At 40.0% G+C, this 20,731-nt stretch overlaps 1 protein-coding gene and 1 pseudogene across 1 annotated transcript in view; one reads left to right on the top strand and one right to left on the bottom strand.

Moving 5' to 3' along the window:
* Nucleotides 1-2,647, bottom strand: part of SH3GLB1 (SH3 domain containing GRB2 like, endophilin B1) — a 44,008-nt gene extending 41,361 nt beyond the window's left edge. The window contains exon 1 of the mRNA XM_010353168.2: nucleotides 2,233-2,647. Coding sequence (XP_010351470.1) covers nucleotides 2,233-2,304 — 72 coding nt within the window. The 5' untranslated portion in view covers nucleotides 2,305-2,647. The remainder of the gene's footprint in view (nucleotides 1-2,232) is intronic.
* Nucleotides 2,648-3,863: 1,216 nt separating this feature from the next.
* LOC104654089 lies at nucleotides 3,864-4,998 on the top strand (annotated as a pseudogene).
* Nucleotides 4,999-20,731: the final 15,733 nt, after the last annotated feature.

The raw sequence follows: 20,731 nt of genomic DNA, 5'->3' as shown, positions 1-20,731 counted from the left end.
TCTATACCACAATCCTAATGTTAGAAAATACTAATAAAGATGTTAACATTCACCATCCCTGCCATTATTCTATTCTTCTGGCCATGATTTTTACCTACCACCTGATGTATTTACAAGCTTATCTTCTGCTACAATGTAAGCTTCAGGAAGGCAGACACTTGCTGATTTTATTCACTGCTGTATCACCAGTGCCCATAGTAGCCGCAAGCAGACATGCAGTAGACACTTAAATATTTAAGACTGAAAAGAAAATTATTTGATGGCTAACAGATTAGCATAAATTTTAAAACTTTTTCCTAAGGAATTTGAAACAAGGAATTAAAATTCTTTGGGAAGTACACATTTTGAGAGCTTTGCTAGATTTAATTTTTTAAATCGAGTCTATCCACAATTTAAATCAGACTAAATTCTAGTAAATGTGACCTCTTTAAGGGGTGTGAATTATATGTCTGAAACATATTTAACTGTACTTAAAGGAGTAGCATTATATAGTGTCAAATCCTCACAAGCATCTAGAATTACAGGTAATGAGCACTAGGACAAAAAAAATACCACAGGCTCTAGTCCTCTATTGTAGTCAATGTTAAAAGCGTACAAGTGTCTCACACATCAAAATTCATTTCAGACCTTCAATCACTCATTCTTCTTGCACCTTGTCTTTGAACTATTAGAAGCTAGCGAATTTAAATTAAAACATTATTTTAACTATAAAGGTTCAATGTCTTTACAATATATCATATTTTAGGGAAGGAAGGGAAGAAAAGGGTTTAGGCAGCTAGCTTATTACTCACCATGCAGATTTTAGAACTTAGAAATCAAAAGCTAGAAAGAATTTCCCGTCTCTAAAGTGTTACTTGCTTGTTGATATGGAAATGCTCAGATTGTACCAGATGATTTTTAAGGTCTCTCTAGGCGACAACATTCTATTATTCTAGCTATCTTAAATCTGGAATGCTTATCCCGGAAGAAAAAGCAGCTTGGAGTACTAGGTCAGACAGCACCTGGTTATTTACTAGCTGTGTAAGTTTCTTAACCTCAGTAAGGGTGCTTCCTCACATATATAAAAGGGGTTAATAACATCTATCTGGCAAAGTTATGGAAAAGACTGGAGATACGTCAAATGCATTGCGAAGTGCTTGACAGGTTTTTCATAATACAGGCAGCTATCACCTTGCTCTAGCTCTACTACTCTTTTGCCAGGGATAGTGCAATGTAGGCTCAACTGTGCCAACAAAATTGGGGCAAAGGCAAGGAAAGTAGTAAAGCCATAGAACAGATTTACATTTTAGCACCAATTTGGTATGCATATTAGAAAATTATTTTTGTTTTCTTTTTACAAAAGAGAATGTTGTTGCCACCGTGACTATGCCATTAACTTAAACACCAGATTGTTTACAATTCATGTTGTGAAATTTACATCTGTTTACAGATTTACTGAGTTGGCATAATGTGGGTGATGACTGTGGGAAACGGCCTAAGTTTCTTAGTACTGACACTTCCTTGATTGCAGAATATCGAGAGGTAGTCAACTTCTTCCCTTAAAGTATATTTGAAACATACTACTGTGACTATAGCCATAACAACTTCCCCGCATCTCTCCTTGATCTACAGCCGGTGCTTCCCATTTTGAAAAAGAGTGAGAACCCCCCAACCGTAGGTTTCTCGTGGTCTTGGCAAAGCCTCAACGCCAACTGGCGATCTCCATTTCCCCCGCGGGCTGCCAAGCCCAGGACAGTCCTTTCAGGGAGAAAGAGGGCCGGAGGGAACTGTGTTGGCAGCTCTCTGGGTTGAAGGACAGGAAAAGGAAACTCCCTTCTTGGACTCGGAGGGGAGGGTGAGAGACGAAAGGAAAGGGTGGGGGTAGTGCAGAAATGGCCTGTGTCTCGATTACCCCAACGGACTCGTAAGCCTCCGCCAGCCCCGGGGTGGAGCACTGGCGTCGTGGGATCAGAAAGGCGGACAGTGCAGCCTTAGTGTCCTGCAGGGGTGGGAAGAAGCTCCCGGCCGGCCCCACCCCGCCTCGCTTTCCGTGGAGCGGTGGTTGGGCAGGAGCGGGGAAGAAAACCGCCGCCGGGCCCGGGGAGGGGACCAGGCCGCGCCCATCTCCCAGGCCTCTGGCTGCAGCAGGCCCGCTGGGTGGTCGGCGAGGCCAGGGGCGCCGCGTCGGGCTGGGGTCCCCTCCCTCAACCTTCGCGGGTGCCGCCACCCCTTTTCCCCCCAGCACCAGGGTACCTGCACGGCGCGACTGAGGAAGGTGCCTGCGTCGGCCGCCAGCTTCTTCACGTTGAAGTCCATGATGTTCATCCTGGGCGGCAGCCCGGCGGAGCCGGCTGACCTAGCGGCGGCGAGGCGGAGGCGCCGCGGCCGGGCTGGGACGCAGGGCTACAGCGGCGAGGGCAGACGTGGTAGGTGGAGGGAGGCGGCGCCAGCCACGCCGCCGCAGCTGTCGTTTCCGTGAAGGGGGTGGATGAAGGCGGGGCGAGGGAGGAGAACGAGCGCCCGCGGCGGCGGCGCCAAGGATGGGTCGGGAGAGCGACCGCTAACGTCGACGATGGGCCCCGTGGGCTAGCCGGAGATGGACCGGCAAACTGGCAGTGTGGAGCCGGGCCCCAAGGGGGAAGCGAGCGCGGACCGCGGGGTGGAGCCTTTCTCGAGGTTATCGCGGGAACAGCGACCCCTTGAGGATTGCGGCGGCGCAGCCCCGGGACGCGCTGGGAGCTCCGCCCGGCTCCTGTGAAGGAAGCGGCGAGGGAGAGCCGCAGGGTCTCGGGCGCCTCCGCGTGCTTGCACTTAACCTCGGAGAACCCAGAGCGAACGCGACCCACATTTCTCTTTTTGTTTTAAGAGTAAATATAGGAATTACAGCATGGAATTACAATATCTGGAAATTTGAACTCACAGGTCCCAGTCACAGTATGGCACCGCGCGACACACGTGGTCCCTGAGGCCTGGATGCCGCACAGCGAACGTTTGCGGAATAGGGTTGGATTTACTGTCCCCCATCGAGCCGGTTGCTCATTCATTCAGCATAACTGAATACCTCCTGTGTGCCAGGCACTGAATCGAGTGTCGGAGATACCACGCTGAATAAGACAGTGTCCTGTCCTCAAGCTCCCGGTCGGTTACTTGACAACCTTCCGGGACCTCAACACTACGTGCCTACTGTGTGAAAGCAAAGTGCCAGGCGGAGGACACAAAGATGGCGAGCGACACAGCATAGCCCTTAACAGTTAAGCGTGACTAATTTTAATAACAAATGAGAATATGATGTGACATCCGTTTCAAATCCTGTCATTCCAATTAACTTCTTAAGCATCCTTCACGATACAGCCTCTGCTTGAAAGGAATTAAAACAGGTACAAGCATGGAAGGAGACGTTGACATCATATTTCACGAATTAAGAAAATGCTCTCTCTGTTTTGTGTGGTTGTGCAGCAGGCAATGAAATGAGCTCACGTTCAGGCTTCCGTGTTTCACTGAAACAACAGTCACAGATGCAGTAGATGTTAAAGGTGAAAGACGAGTGCAGTAAAAGCATTATGAGGACAAGAAGAAAACATGTAAATATTTGTGTTGTTTCATTCTTTGTTGTGGTGGCAGAAACAGCCCCCTCTCTAAGGTAACAATCTCCTAGCTTTGAAATACTCCATGTCTCTAATTTTCCAGAAATATGGAAAAATAAATTTATAATAAAAAAATCCTATTTCTCATTTATTGTCTATTTTAGATCTTTATGTGGAAAAGCATTTACCCTCTTCCCAGAGCGCTGTTTTTAAAGTAGGTATAGTTGCCGTAACCTATGCTCGTCTCTACAAAAGGATCACACCACTGTGACCACCATTAAAGAATTTCCCCTTGGCAAGATGGCGGCCTCGGCAGCGCTGTTCTTGCGCTTGCGGAGCGGGCTCCGACTCGGCTCGCGGGGACTGTGCACGAGGTTGGCGACGCCGCCCCTCCGGGCCCCAGATCAGGCCTCAGAGATCGGGAGCCGCGGGGGCACTAAGGCACAAGGGCCATAGCAGCAGCCAGACTCAGAGGGTCCCAGCTATGCCAAAAAAGTTGCGCTCTGGCTTGCTGGGCTGCTTGGAGCTGGTGGGACCGTGAGCGTCGTCTATATCTTTGGAAACAACCCAGTGGACGAAAATGGTGCCAGGATTCCTCATGAGTTCGACAATGACCCAATTCTGGTACAGTAGTTGCGCCGGACAGACAAATATTTCAAAGATTATAGACAGATGATCATCGAGCCCACCAGCCCTTGCCTTCTCCCAGACCCACTGCGGAAGCCGTACTACCAGCCACCCTACACATTCGTTTTGTAGCTCACCGGCGTCCTCTTGTATCCTGAGTGGTCGCTGGCCACTGGCTGGAGGTTTAAGAAGCGCCCAGGCATCGAGACCTTGTTCCAGCAGCTCACCCCTTTACATGAAATTGTCATCTTTACGTCAGAGACTGGCATGACTGCGTTTCCACTCATTGATAGCGTGGACTTCCACGACTTCGTCTCCTACCGCCTATTCTGGGACGCCAGAAGATACATGAATGGACACCATGTTAAGGACATTTCATGTCTGAATCGGGACCCAGCTAGAGTAGTAGTTGTGGACTGCAAGAAGGAAGCCTTCCGCCTGCAGCCCTATAACGGCGTCGCCCTGCAGCCCTGGGACGGCAACTCTGATGACCGGGTCTTATTGTACCTGTCTGCCTTCCTCAAGACCATTGCACTGAACGGTGTGGAGGACGTGCAAACCGTACTGGAGCACTACGCCCTGGAGGATGATCCGCTGGCAGCTTTCAAACAGCGGCAAAGCCGGCTACAGCAGGAGGAGGAGCAGCGCCTGGCCGAGCTCTCCAAGTCCAACAAACAGAACCTCTTCCTCGGTTCCCTCACCAGCCGCTTGTGGTCTCGCTCCAAACAGCCCTGAACTCTGGGCCTCCTCAAACTCAGTGCGGGGGTCCAGAGCCCCAGTGCTTCCAGACCAAAACTTGGGCCACCACTGTCCAATAAAGTACATCCCAGACGTCACATCTGCTGTGTCCCGAGAGTCTCCAGATGAGGGTATCAGGATGAGGTCCGGGACTGTCGGGTCACCATCCCACGGTGGCTGATCGGCTGCCAAGCACAGAGTGGGGGCTTTGTTGGATCAGCGCGGATTTTTCACCCTGGTCTGGGAATGTAGAAACCCTCGCTGTGTCAAAAAAAAAAAAAAAAGAATTTCCCCTTTAATGGTGGACACAGTGGTGTCCCTGAATCCTCATCCTCGTGTTTCGATCTTCCCAGTCTTGGAAAAACAACAATGTTACTTCTTTCTTTTGCACCCTCTGTAGCTGTAATCCTGTTTCCCCATTCTCCATAAAACACCTTATTTTCATATATCCGTATTCTTAGCCTTTGATACCTTTTTTTTTTTTTTTTGAGAGAGAGTTTTGCTCTGCCACCCAGGCTGGAGTGCAATGGTGTGATCTCAGCTCACTGCAACCTCTGCCTCCTGGGTTCAAGGATTCTCCTGCCTCAGCCTCCCAAGTAGCTGGGATTACAAGCATGCATCACCATGCCTGGCTAATTTTTTATATCTTTAGTAGAGACAGAGTTTCACCATGTGGGCCAGGCTGGTCTCGAACTGCTAGCCTCAAGCGATCCGCCTGCCTCAGCCTCCCAAAGTGCTGGGATTACAGGTGTGAGCCACCGCGCCCGGCTGATTCGCTTTCTTTACAGAGAAAGTATAAATCATCACTTTGTTTGGCAGAAGCCTCTTGAATCAAATTTCCTTATTTCCACCTCCTGTTCTCTCCACACTCTTTCCTCCATCATTGCCAAATGTTTCAAAGGCATAGTTGTCTCAGGTGTTCTGAATAGAGCCACTGCTCCCTTAATCTTGGCTGCACATTGGCATCACCTGGAGAGTTTAAGCAACCACTGATGCCTGGATCCAGTCCCAGAGTGCAGACTGGGCATTGGGATGTTTTAGGAGTTCCTCTTGGTGTTTTTAATGAGGGACCAAGGTTGAGAACTAACTTGTTACCCTCTAGAACTTGCTCCATCAGTCTCTACCCTTTGCCTACAGATTGATTCTATTTCTCTTACCAGATATGAGTCCCTTAAGGGCAGTGTCCATTTCCTATTTATTTTTATATATTTTATGGTTTGCACTGGAAACGTAGTGAATTCCCAAATGATTTAGTAAGTGAAGAAAGTAATCAAATCAAGATGTTTACAGTGCTAAGCTCTTTTGTGACACCATCACCCCCAACCTCAATTTCCAACTACCTATTTATCCATAGATTCAATATTTCCAGTGGCAAGTCTGTTGTAGTTTGCTTTTCCTGAACATTCTTTTCTTGGGTTTCCTATATTGATAAATTGAATCATACACACCAAATCACCTAAGCCAGATTATTTCCTCTTATTTCCCACCACCAATTGATCTATCCTGGCAATTTCTTCTCTGAAACTGTTTCCTATCTCTCATTTTTATCCTCTTTTTAAAAAACAATTTTTTTTATCTTGAAACAATTTACAAACTAAGAAAACTGTTGCAAGAATAGTACAAAAACTTCTGTGTACCCTTTGCCTAGAAACCCCACTCAAACTTTGCCAATTATTCCAATGTCTTTACAGCAAAAACATCACAGCCAAGAAAGATCATGTGCTGCATCCAGTTGGCATGTTGCTCAGTTCTCCTTCAGTCTGGATCAATTCTTCAGGCTTTTCTTGACACTATTCCTTGCCCAGAGTTAGCCACTATTTTTAAATTGGTATGATTAATATCTGTTATGTTTTTGTATTTTCACTGAATTTGTATGTATCTATAAAGGGTACTACTATGTTATATTTTTAAACTGCATAAATGGTATCGTATAGATAAATCCTTTTGCATTTAGGGGTCTAACACTTTTATTTGTATATTTGATGACTTTTATTCTTTGTGGATTGATTCCTTTTGCTTTGTACATTGATTCCTTTTTGCTTTTTTTTTTTTTTTTTTTTTTTTAACGGCTCATTTTTAGTGATGTAGAAAAAAAATGTTTCTTCTGTCAGAGACCCCTAAGGTTATCACTGGCTAGTGAACAATTTTTATATGAATTTCTTTCTTGGCTTGGAAGTTCTAAGATCATTCAGATATTATAAATTTGAACCCAGATCAGTGGGAGTACAAACTATGATTCAAATTCTCAAGGGAGATAGATCTTCCTTGTTTTTTTTTTTTTTTTTTTTTTCCTCTTTCAGAGCTTGTGCCATGACAGAAAAGCTTCTTGCTACGCCAGGGAGTGAGTTTTACCTAGTCTACCATTTCATTGAGGGTACAGAATTTCATAGGTTTTAAACTTGTGTGTGTGTGTGAGGTTATGAAGTTGGGGGACAGGGTGTGCTCACACTTAACTGATTTCTGCTTGCACCAAGGGCCCATGGTCTTATCACAAGTTACCATGTATTTTTAAAAATTATAAAGGCCGGGCACGGTGGCTCACACCTGTAAGCACTTTGGGAGACTGAGGTAGGTGGATAACTTGAGGTCAGGAGTTCGAGACCAGCCTGGCCAACATGGTGAAACCCTGTCTCTAATAAAAATACAAAAATTAGCCGGGTGTGGTGGTGGGTGCCTGTAATCCCAGCTACTCGGGAGGCTGAGGCAGGAGAATCACTTGAACCCAGGAAGCGGAGGTTGCAGTAAGCCGAGATCATGCCATTGCATTCCAGCCTGGGCAACAAGAGCGAAACTCCATCTTAAACAATAATAATAATTAATGAAAATTGACAAATGAAAATTGTATATACTGTATTGTATACAACCTGATTTGTAGTATGTATACATCTTGGAATGGCTAAATTGAGTGACTTAACATATGCATTACCTCACATACTTATTTTTATGGTGAGAACACTTAAAGTCAGTTATTAGTGATTGTGAAGAATACAACATGTTGTTAACTATAGTCACTATGTTGTACAATAGATCTCTTGAACTTATTCCTCCTATGTAACTGAAATTGTATATCCTTTGACCAATGTCATCTAGCTCCCTCACTCTCTCCCAGCACTTGCTAACCACCATTCCACTCTTTGCTTCCATTGAGTTCAACTTTTTTAGATTCCACATTTAAGTGAGATCATGCAATATTTATCTTTCTGTGCCTGGCTTATTTCACTTAGCATAATGTCTTTAAGATTCATCGGTGTTGTCACAAATGACAGGATTTCCTTCTTTTTAGAGGCCGAATAGTTTTCCATTGTATACATATATCACATTTAAAAAATCCATTTATCCCCACATGGATTTAAACATTCAAGCACCATCCTCATTCAATCCTTTCCCCACTCCAGACCGGGTCATATTGTGTGTTCAAGACCCTGGTGTCCAGTTTGTTTTTTTATTTCTGCCACCTGAATTTTTCCCTGTCTTTTTTTTTGTAAGCCCAAGTATGCATTATTATTAATTCATTTATTTTGCTGCTCTTTACCCAGCATTTCTAAGTATTTGTAGTAGAAGAGTTTTCATGTTATCTAGTCTGTGTTGGTTAAGGATTGGTTGTGTTCAGCTCAAGTAACAGAAACCTAGCTGTAGTGACTTACCCAAATACTGATTTATTTTCTCACCCTCTAAGAAGTTCAGAGGTAGGCAGTCCTCTGTGTTTTTGTTTTTCTATTCTTATCAGGTAGCTTTCATCCTCATGTCTCAAGATGGCTCCTGTAATTCTAGGCATTAAATATGTTTTTAAGGCAGAAAAAGGATGAAAAGTAAAGGCGAAGGTACATGTCAACTGAGTCTGCTTCTTACTCCTTAAATCAAGAAAAGAGCTTTTTCATAAACCCCATGCAGTAAACTTTGGTTTACATCTCATTAGCTAGAATTGGGTCGTTTAGTTCTCCATAAATGCATTAGAGACTGATTAAGGAAATGTGCCCTGTTAAAAAATAAAGTATTTTAATTTTTTATATCTTTAAAAAAATCCATATCAAAACATATATATCTATATGTATCGATACATATAAATTCAGTTGAAAGTACACAATCATAATATAAATTAGTATTTTATTTTTAAATCTTTATTTTTTAGACAGCACTTATTGTCATCCTGAACAAAATGGGGTTTCTGTTAGCAAGACAGAAAGAGAATAGTTATAGGGTAAGCAACTATCAATGTTTGCCATGCTGCTGTAAGGCAAGAATTGAAAGTCTCCCATGCTCACTGAAACTTCCTTTCAGTTTTTAGATTGATAAACGGGGCCACTTACATAATTTGCAGGGACCAATGCAAAACAGAAGTATGAAGCCCTTTGTTCAAGAGCAAAAGGAAAGTGCTGTTAAAAGGTATTAAAATAAAACTTTTTCCTTTATTTTGTGATTCTCTTTTGACTTGTCATATTATTTTTTATTTGCTGTTTAATGTCATTCTAAACAAAGAAAAGATTATAATTTATTAGAATGAATTTTACCATAAATCTTCACGTTGTACAAGAACAGTTTTATTTTATTTTATTTTATTTTATTTTATTTTATTTTGTTTTATTTTTTGAGATGGAGTCTCACTCTGTTGCCCAGGCTGGAGTGCAGTGGCACAATCTCGGTTCACTGCAACCTCTGCCTCCCGAGTTCAAGTGATTCTCCTGCCTCAGCCTCCCAAGTAACTGGGATTACAGGTGCTTGCTACCACGCCCAGCTAATTTTTGTATTTTTGGTAGAGACGGGTTTTCGCCATGTTGGCCAGGGTGGTCTCGAACTCTGTGATCTGCCTGCCTCGGCCTCCCAAAGTGCTTTGATTACAGGCATGAGCCACGGTGCCCAGCCCTACAATGCCAGTTTTAAAACAAATATAAGAACATTTCTCAGCATCACTAATGATCAGGGAAATGCAAATCAAAACCACAATGCAATACCACCTTACTCCTGCAAGAATGGCCATAATTAAAAAAAAAAAAAAGTAGATGTTGGCATGGATGTGGTGAAAAGGGAACACTTTTACACTGCTGGTGGGAATGCAAACTAGTACAACCACTATGGAAAACAGTGTGGAGATTCCATAAAGAACTAAAAGTAGGTCTACCATTTGATCCAGCAATCCCACTACTGGGTATCTACCCAGAGGAAAAAAGGTGATTATACGAAAAAGATACTTGCAGATGTATGTTTATAGCAGCACAATTCGCACTTTCAAAAATATGTAACCAGCTCAAATGCCCATCAATCAACAAGTGGATAAAGAAAATGTAGTATATATACCATGGAATACTACTCAGCCATAAAAAGGAATGAAATAATGGCATTCATAGCAACCAGGATGGAATTAGAGACTGTTATTCTGAGTGAAGTAACTCAGGAATGGAAAACCAAGCATGGTATGTCCTCACTTGTAAGTGGGAGCTAATCTATGAAGACATAAAGGCATAAAAATGTTTCAGTGGACTTCGGGGACTTGGGGGAAAGGGTTGGTGTGGGGGTGGGGCATAAAAGACTACACATTGGGTACAGTGTACATTGCTCGGGTAACAGGTGCACCAAAATCTCAGAAATCACCATTATAGAACTTATTCATGCAGCCAAACCCCACCTATTACCCCAAAACCTATTGAAATAAAAAAAGATTAAAAAAAAAAACCAGCGTTTAAAATGTGTGTATCATCATTGAAATTGTATTTCATAGTGCATGCATGCATATATATTTTGTTCTTACTAAAAGAGTGGAAACACGGCACGAAACTAACTCAAGTTTTAAAATTTTTATTTCTTGATATGTGCATATTCCACCAATACTCTACCTTCAGCATGCTGATGATGAGTAAGGAAGGACTGAAAGGAGGAGAAACTATGGGTTGCCTTTTCCTTCTGTCATTTGTTCAGCATAAGTGGTTGGCAGTTTTAAAAAACCATTTACTTTGTACTCTCATTGGTCTTCTGGAATTCACAACTCATAGATGTACTGAAAGCACTATATATGAATGGGGCCTCACAGAACAGCAGCAGACATGTGTCTGTAAGTGCTGATGTATAAAGATTTCCAAGATACTATGTTAATAAAAAAGTGTATGGAACAGTGTATGGGTGATTTAGTGTAAATAAAAAGGAATATGTGTTCTATGTATATGTAAGTACTTTGTATATGCATAACTTGTTAAATGAAAATAATTTTAAGAAACTACATATAGTAGTTACCTTTGGGGAGAAGATATGAGGTAAGGAGTGGAGCTTTCACATTTTATTTTGTATCTTTCTGTACTTCTTGGATTTTCAACATGTGTATGTATGTGTATATACACACACGTATAACATTTCTTTCATGTTTTAATTTTTGGATTTCAGAGTAAAACCTTTATTGATTTAATAAACATGATGGATACTCATTAAAATATTCAAACAGCATAGAAAGTAACAAAGAAGAAAGCAGCCAGCAATCCAAGTACCATTATCCAGAAATAGCCAGTGATATCTGTTTATGTGTGTAAATACAATGAAAATTGAGTGAGAGAGAGACATACACAGAGGAAGAAGAAAAAGAGAAAGTTATAAAAGGTATTAAATTCAATTAATTTAAATTTAGCAGAAATAAAAGACAAGTAAAAAATGAATAAACCTCATGTTATTTCTTTCCCACAGAGGTATTAGATCCTACAAGACCCCTCTTGGAGTCATTTTATGTGAGGTTTTCTTCCTTTTTCTTTTTTCTAAACCACCTGTTTTAATCTTGGACATCATCTATTAACTTACCGTGTTAAAGATGAGGTAATTAGAACTTATTTTTTTCCTTCATCTTGCCTTTGTCTCTCTACCAACTTACATGGCTTTTATTATTTTTACTTTCAGTTAAGCAGTGAGTCGCCAGTAATGTCCAGTGTTACTGGAGTATATAGGAAACAAGCATTCTCAAACACTATTTGAGGAAGTGCACATCGATAAGGATATTTTGAAGGGTAATTTGGCATATTAATTAAAATTTAAATTTGACCAAGCAATTCTACTTATAGGAATCTATCTAAAGCATATTTGTACAAAGATAAGTATACAAGCCTTTTGTGCAACACTGTTTTTAATACCAAAGAGTTGGAAATGTTAGTCAGTAAGAAAATGGTTTTACGAAGTATGGTGCATTCACAACGTGAAATGCTATGGAAAAGTTAAAAGAATTATGGAGACAAATCTGTACTGAAATGGAAAAAATTCTAAATTATATTGTTAAGAGAAAAAGAAAGTCATACAGTATACCTATAGTGTGATTCCATTTTATTATGAAATGATATATATATCCACACATTCAAACTGATACAGAATTGTACATATAGAGAAAGACTGGGGAGAGGAAAAGGACTGGGAAGGTAAAGAGGAAAGTTCATATTTAATCCCGTATACTGAAAATCTGCCTTTGTGTTTTACAACAGGAATGTATACATTGTATAAAAGGCAGAGAAAAGGAGAAAAACAAAACAGTCTCTTCTCCCCCCAATATGTGTAAGGAATCTAATTAATTTTATGTAGTATTTCATGTTTAACGATTGATATAATGGGTAAATCTCTTTCCATTTCGGATGAAAAACAAAGCAAAACAAAACAACCGAGCCTTTGACACAATCTGCCTGCCTTGCCATAGATGTTAGCCAACAAACCAAAACTCCTCACCTCAGAATGACACAATTTCTTTCCTATTACACTTAAGATCCTGGAATCATTTAGTTCACCACACTCTTTAATCCTGAATAAAAGTGCTAGGCTACTGGCAATGCTATTCTCTTTCAAAGAGCTTCTTGCCCATTATGCCCATGTTTTTACTTTGAGGACTGAATATTCATTCCACTTGAAAATAAAGCTTGACTATAATTTTATTTTATGCTTTAGTTACTGATATTACCTTGTGACTTGAGATGAAGACTAAAAGGAAAAGTAAAATAACAGGTTGGCCCACGTTGTTAGAATTTAGGTTAATATGACTCATACTAGCAATTAGCTTCTTGTCCTGAAAGGTAAATATCTATTTATTTACTGACGCTTTGAGGTATGGGAGTAAGGAGACAACGTCACCAAATTATGTGGTGTAAGTTTAAGCTCTTAAGTTACCAAGAAAAAACTTAAAAGGATCCACTTGCCAGTTACTTACCAATCTGATCATCTAACAAACACCTACTATGAGCAACTCCTATGCTAAATTCCATGAAGGACAGCAATATAAGTTATAATCTTTTTTGTTAAATGATGAGCATATGTGAGATAACATGGAAAGTTGAATCTAAGAAAGTCTGGTGTGGGAAGTATTCAAGTGGTCGTGGTAGGGTTAAAGATATCCAGAAGTCTTCTAAGAAGCACAAAACATGATTCCTGTACTCAGAGACATGCAGTCTTATTCACATGCAAAGAGAACCTACACTGGCTATTGCCAAGTATCAAGTGAGGTGAATGTCATCATAAGTCACAGAATGGATACATTATTTGAGTAGTCAGATAAACCTCACAGTATGAGTCATAAGACATCTAATAATGTCTAGAAAGCAACTGAAAATATGTGATTAAAGCTTGGGAGAGAACACTGGGTTAAAGACAGAGGCTTTGGAGTCATTTGCATAGCTGTGATAAATAAGATTTCAAATAGAAGATACATAGAATGAAAAGTGAAGGAAGATTAAAACCTGAAGAAGGCAGCAAGACACTGTAAAAAGAAAGACAGTTACAGAACTGACATGTTCACAACTATTAAGCAAAACAAGAGTTAACTAAGTGGACCGCATTCAAAAAGTTTAAGCAACATTTTCAACTTTTGCTTGGAATATTGCTGATCCTTGTTTTGTTTTTCAGATTCAAGGAAACTTATTTTAAACTAGTTATGGCCATTAATAATTGAGTAAGGTATACTACTGTCAACAAAATTTGGAGCATGTTCATTTTTCTCCACCTGGTTCCTCTAAAATTTGGAGACTACCTGTAAGTATTCTTAATTTATGGCAATATAGTTGTTTGCATCAGTGCAATAAGAATCCATTTTTCTTTGTCAACAGGACACAATTGGATAAACTGGTTATTTTACGGTGTGTTTCCCTTTAAGGAATCAAGCTTGACATGCAGAGTCAATAATAAAAGCCCCTTGAAGAACTGGCCTCATACCTTGTCTATACAGTCCCTGCACAGGGTTCCTAACCTGTGGTCAATAAAGAATGTCACTTTCTAACAGGTCTGGAAGCTCCGAGTTTATCTTGGGACCTCACGAAGAGACGGTCACCCAACTCACAGGTATTTGAGGACATAAATCCATGTCTGGGCTCGGCTTTAAAGGTCTTATCTAAGATTCCTTGTGGAACAGAGTTTCATCAAAGCCAATCCAAAAGACCTACGTAGAAATAACCATTCTTACTGCACTTCATGCAAATAATCAAGCCAAGTATCAGACTAAAGTTTATTCACAATTAGTTTTTACCAAAAATGAGAACTGGAGAGAAAAATTTTGTTCCAAAGCTTATCATACATTTGTCATTAAATCCTAGTCTCAATTGTTTTTAAGATTTTTACCTACATTTTAAACTAATCCTTCTTATTCCTGTGAATAAAGTAGTAATCTTCTGCAGCTTGGAAGAAATAAAAAGGGATGGGTAATGTAAAAATCTGAATCAATATAGTAGTTTTGGGCAATTATACTGCAAATTCTGCCAGGTAATGAAAGTAAATAGTACCCATAACCTGGAGGTTTCTGTGTTTGGGAAAAATAAAACCAAACCTTCACAGACCACCAAAGGGAAATTCTATCTCTTGGCAAGTAAAATTTTATGTGGAAATTATCTACTACACCACACTTGTGGGAACTGCTATACTCACTCTACTATTTGCAATAGGGTTATACATGGTAGCACCATCTAACTGAAATATTGAAGAGAGTTTCCATTGCTGTTGTATTTTGCTTAATTATTATCCTTATAGCAGGAATAATAGCTACTGACAAAAAAGAAGCATAAAAGTTTTACTATCACTGAATTTGCTAGGATTTTTTATTGGGTTTAGTGATGATTAACACCTCTAGTAAAGTAGGGAAAAATCTACAGTTACTTAAAGATCAAATCAAAATTATTGACAGGCTCAGGGAAAATGCCAGCTTCAGCCCTGGATGGCTACAATTCCTCTTTAATAAATTCCCATCTTCTTTATGGAATTGGTTAACCTCCTTATTAAGCCCTGTCTTGCTTATATGTCTTGTTTTGATATTTGGACCCTGTATACTCAATACTATAACTCGAATTGTTTCTTCTCACCTAGAAGCAATCAAAGTCCAAATGGTGCTGCAAACTGAACCTCACATGGACACGCCATTCTTCTGAGGACCCTTAGATCCACCCCAGGAGGAGCCCTAGCTGCTCTTCCCCATTCGATGCCCCTTTTCAGCAAGTAGCCAGAAGAAGTCATTGCTCCAAACCCCCTAACAGCAATTACTGTGACCTCTCCCCGGTGGGGGGGAATGTTGTAGAAGTTATTAAGAAATTATTTTAGGCAAATAGAGAGGAAAAGGGGTCCTTGGGAAGTTTTCATTTTTTAAAGTATCTCTGGAAATGTTTCTTGTAAAGCCCCTGTTCTTAGAGCAAGGCCGGCAACCTTTGATATGCAAATGCAGGCTATTAGAAACTAGGTCCACCCAAACATGGTAATTCCTGTGGCCTTCTTGCCCTTGCCCCACTTGTTCCTGGCAACATGGCTGCCCCCATATATCCCCACTTGTGTAGAACATCATGGTGCCGTACATTTGCATATTAAAAGCCTAGGATGAGAGGACCAGCTTTTTCGTGGGCTACGTGAATGACATGCCTAGTCAAACCAATCTCCTGAGCCTTATGCAAATCAGACACCAGCTCCTCCAGCCTCTGTATATATACCTGGCTGGTGTCCATTATACTTGGGGTTTCCTCTCTTGGCTTTGGAGCCCCCCCACCCTTGGTCTCTGTACAGGGGAGATTCTTTCTTCTGCCTTCTCCCTTCTTCCTGGCCTATTAAACTCTCCACTCCTTAACACCAAAAAACAAAACAAAACAAACAAACAAAAAAAACTATACTACAAGGCTACAGCAACCAAAACAGCATGGTACTGGTACCAAAACAGAGATATAGACCAATGGAACAGAACAGAGTCCTCAGAAATAATACCACACATCTACAACCATCTGATCTTTGACAAACCTGACAAAAACAAGAAATGGGGAAAGGATTCCCTATTTAATAAATAGTGCTGGGAAAATTGGCTAGTCGTAAGTAGAAAGCTGAAACTGTATCCTTTCCTTACTCCTTATATGAAAATTAATTCAAGATGGATTAGAGACTTAAATGTTAGACCTAAAACCATAAAAACCCTAGAAGAAAACCTAGGCAATTCCATTCAGGACATAGGCATGGGCAAGGACTTAATGTCTAAAACACAAAAAGCAACGGCAACAAAGCCAAAATCAACAAATGGGATCTAATTAAACTAAAGAGCTTCTGCACAGCAAAAGAAACTACCATCAGAGTGAACAGGCAACCTACAGAATAGGAGAAAATTTTTGCAATCTATTCATCTGACAAAGGGCTAATATCCAGAACCTATAAAGAACTCAATCAAATTTACAAGAAAAAAACAACCCCATCAAAAAGTGGGCAAAGGATATGAATAGATGCTTCTCCAAAGAAGACATTCATATAGCTAACAGACACATGAAAAAATGCTCATCATCACTCACCATCAGAGAAATGCAAATCAAAACCACAATGAGATACCATCTCACACCAGTTAGAATGGCAATCATTAAAAAAACAGGAAACAACAGGTGCTGGAGAGGATGTGGAGAAATAGGAACACTTTTACACTGTTGGTGGGACTGTAAACTAGTTCAACCATTGTGGAAAACAATGTGGCAATTCCTCAAGGATCTAGAACTAGAAATACCATTTGACCCAGCCATCCCATTACTGGGGATATACCCAAAGGATTATAAGTCATGCTGCTATAAAGACACATGCACACGTATGTTTATTGTGGCACTATTCACAATAGCAAAGACTTGGAATCAACCCAAATGTCCATCAGTGACAGACTGGATTAAGAAAATGTGGCACATATACACCATTGAATACTATACAGCCATAAAAAAGGATGAGTTCGTGTCCTTTGTAGGGACATGGATGCAGCTGGAAACCATCATTCTCAGCAAACTATCACAAGAACAGAAAATCAAATACCGCGTGTTCTCACTCATAGGTGGGAATTGAACAATGGGATCACTTGGACACATGAAGGGGAGCATCACACACTGGGTCCTATTGTGGGGAGGGGGTAGGGGGGAAGGATAGGAGATATGCCTAATGTAAATGATGAGTTAATGGGTGCAGCACACCAACATGGCACATGTATATATATGTAACAAACCTGCACGTTGTGCACATGTACCCTAGAACTTAAAGTATAAAAAAAATTCAATTTAAAGAAAAAATTGAACATCTATACATTTAAAATAAAGTCATTAAAATGAAAACTTAATGGACTAACTAACAGCATATTAGATACTGATGAAGGGAGATTAGTAAATGCAAGATAGTTCTGAGGAAATTATATAGAAGACAGTATGGAGAAATAGGGAATGAAAAATAAGAGATTAAGAAAAATGAGGATAGAATGAGAAACTTCAATACATTATCTAACAAGATTTTCAGAAAGCGAGATAAGAAAGGAGAGAGAGAGAGTGAGAGAGAGACAAGTTTGATGAGATAATGGTTGATAATTTCCCCAAACTGATGAAAGACTGTCTCAAGTCAAAGAATCTTAAGCAGAATAAATAAAAAGAAGTACATCCGAGGCACATTGAAATTGTGAAAGCAGTGAATTGTAGTGTTGTAATGACGAAGATAAAATTTAGAAAGAAATCAGATATAAAAGACAGATTACCTACAAAGAAATAATTAGGTCAGCAATAGAGCAATAATAGATTTCTCAAGAATAATACTAAGAGCCAGAAGTTAAGGAAATAGTATCCTCATAGAGCTAAGGAAAAACTAATAAACTTATAAACCTAGAATTTAATGTCCACTAAACTATCAATTAAGAGTACCAAATTATGGCACTTTTCAGACTGAAAAAATTTACCTCTTACAGACTGACTGACATTGAAAACTAAAATAGTTCAGCCAATATTCTACATTGCTTAAAGATATATTTATATTATATCTGTAGTCATGTAAATTATATACTATCGATACAGAAATGATACCTGTAATTAATAAAAGTATAAAAACAAGCATGGGAATGATAAACACTTAATTCAAAATAATGATTATTTATGAGAGAAAGAGAAAGGAATTGACACTTCTTTTGTATCTTTTAAGCTAGTATACATGGGCATTTATTATATTATTTTTAAACTGCTTTGTCTGCTTGAAATATATTTTGAAAAGGAGCGAGTTTTTTAAAAGTAATGATCTATAATATAAAACATTGCACAAGACAATAAGAACAGGAAATTTCACAGATTTGGACACTAAAAGGGCTCTGAGAAATACTCCAGAGAAATTTCTTCCCAGGTAAGGGAGAATGAAAACAGAACCTTTTCAACCTTCTTACATTTGCTCATATCGTTTCTCCTTCTCTCCTGTTACAATAAAAGAGATGTCTTTCTGCCCATCAAAGAACAGTCCTTTCCTTCTATGTTCTGGATCCTATGTCTCCCACCTTCTTAAAACACATATGTTTATCCCTTTTCCCTTTTATATTCTCATTTTCTCCCTTTCTACAGAATTTTTACTGGCATTTCAGGCATTTCAGTCTCTCCTTTTCTTTCTTTCTTTTTTTTTTTTGAGACTGAGTCTCGCTCTGTCGCCCAGGCTGGAGTGCAGTGGTGCGATCTCGGCTCACTGCAAGCTCTACCTCCTGGGTTCACGCTGTTCTCCTGCCTCAGCCTCCTGGGTAGCTGGAACTATAGGCATCCGCCACCATGCCCAGCTAATTTTTTGTGTTTTTAGTAGAGACAGCGTTTCACCGTGTTAGCCAGGATGGTCTCAATCTTCTGACCTCATGATCCGCCTGCCTTGGTCTCCCAAAGTGCTGGGATTACAGGCGTGAGCCACTGTGCCCGGCCAGTCTCTCCTATTTTTAAACTTCTCCTCCCCCAAATTGTCACAAACACAAATACTGCTTCTACTTACTATCACAACCCTATTTCAGCCACTTTCTTGTTTATCTCCTTCCCACATCAGTGAAACATCTTGAAAAAACTGTCTCCAATTATTGTCTCAATATCTGGACCTCCCATTTACCCTTGAAACACTCCAATGTAGTTTCTGCTCCTATCCTACCACTCCATAGAAATTACTCTCTTTAAGATACCAGTGATTACCATCTTGACCTTTTACCTTCACTTGATATTCTGTACCACTTGCTTCTCAATCATCCTCATAATAAACGCAGTATTTGTTGAATATTTGCCATATTCCAGGTGCTGTGTTAATGCGTTAACTTTGTATGCATTATTTCTTTCTTGAAACCTCTCTTTCTTTGGTTTCCATGACAACACTTCTTTGATTTTCCTTCTACCTTTCAATAGATCGTCTGGTTTCTTTGCTCATCCCCATCTTTCTGGCCTTTAATTGATGAAGTTCCTCAAGATACATTTCATAACTCTTCTCACTCTAAAACAGAAAATTATCTCCATTTATATGTATCTATTTATACACAGATGACTTCCAGTTTTCATTTCATCTATTAACATTTCTCCATGTACATCTTTAAAAGATAAGAACTCTTGTTTGGTTAAATGTAACCACAAAACCATTATCACACATAAAATTAACAACAGTTCCTTAATGTTAGAAAATATCCAGAGAGCAATTTTCCAATTGTCTAATAAATACCATAAAAAGTTTTAGAAAATTTAAAATAAAGATTCTCATCAAGTTACTCTATTGATTTCAATCCTTTAGAGATGTCTCATTAGTCTTAGGATAAAGAACAAAATCTGTAACCTGGCCTGTAGACTCTGTATGGTTTGTCCTGGCTTCTCTAGTCACCTAGAACAATGAATGGAATCTAAAGATTTCACATTGATTATTTTAGGTTGATATCAGGTGAATAATATTAAGTCAAAAGGCACTGAACCTTTCATTGTAAAATTTGCATCTTTTGGAGTTTGTTTTGACCAAAAGGAGGGAGTTGAGAAATACTGATGAGTGAAATGATGCAGGCCTGGCTCAACGAAAGTGAAGAATGGAAGGGTCTTGATAGACATAATCCTAGGACAGTCTATTCCAGTATGCTCCTCAGTAAACTTGCAGGTTTTGGGAATAATCCAATACAATTGAAATTGTCTTCTTTGTTATGCCTGGACAACCTTCACAAGGACAGACTGCCTAGACTGACCTCTTTGCTGCCAGCTAATCAGTTTACCTTAAAAATGTGCTAACAAGACTCAGTCTTTCCAGACTGCAGTTTTTTTCTTCAGAAGTGAAGCATTTGCCCTTGTTCCTTGACAACAGTATAATGAATGTTTCCCTATATGTGAAAAAAATTTGCATATAAATAACCAAATGTCTCAGTTATTCTTTGATAATAAAAGCTTGGGCCAGGCATGGTGGCTCATGCTAGTACTTTGGGAGGCTGAGGCAGGTGGAGGCTGCTTGAATGCAGGAGTTTGAGACCAGCCTGGGCAACATGATAAAACCGCATGTGTACAAGAAATACAAAACTTAGCCGGGCCCAGGCGGCAGAGGTTGCAGTGAGCTGAGATTGCACCACTGCACTGCAGCCTGGGCAACAG

This window comes from Rhinopithecus roxellana, chromosome 12 (assembly GCF_007565055.1).
Source record: "Rhinopithecus roxellana isolate Shanxi Qingling chromosome 12, ASM756505v1, whole genome shotgun sequence".
Lineage (NCBI taxonomy): Eukaryota > Metazoa > Chordata > Mammalia > Primates > Cercopithecidae > Rhinopithecus > Rhinopithecus roxellana.
The sequence above is the reverse complement of the archived record's forward strand: the minus strand, read 5'-3'. Positions and strand labels throughout refer to the sequence as shown.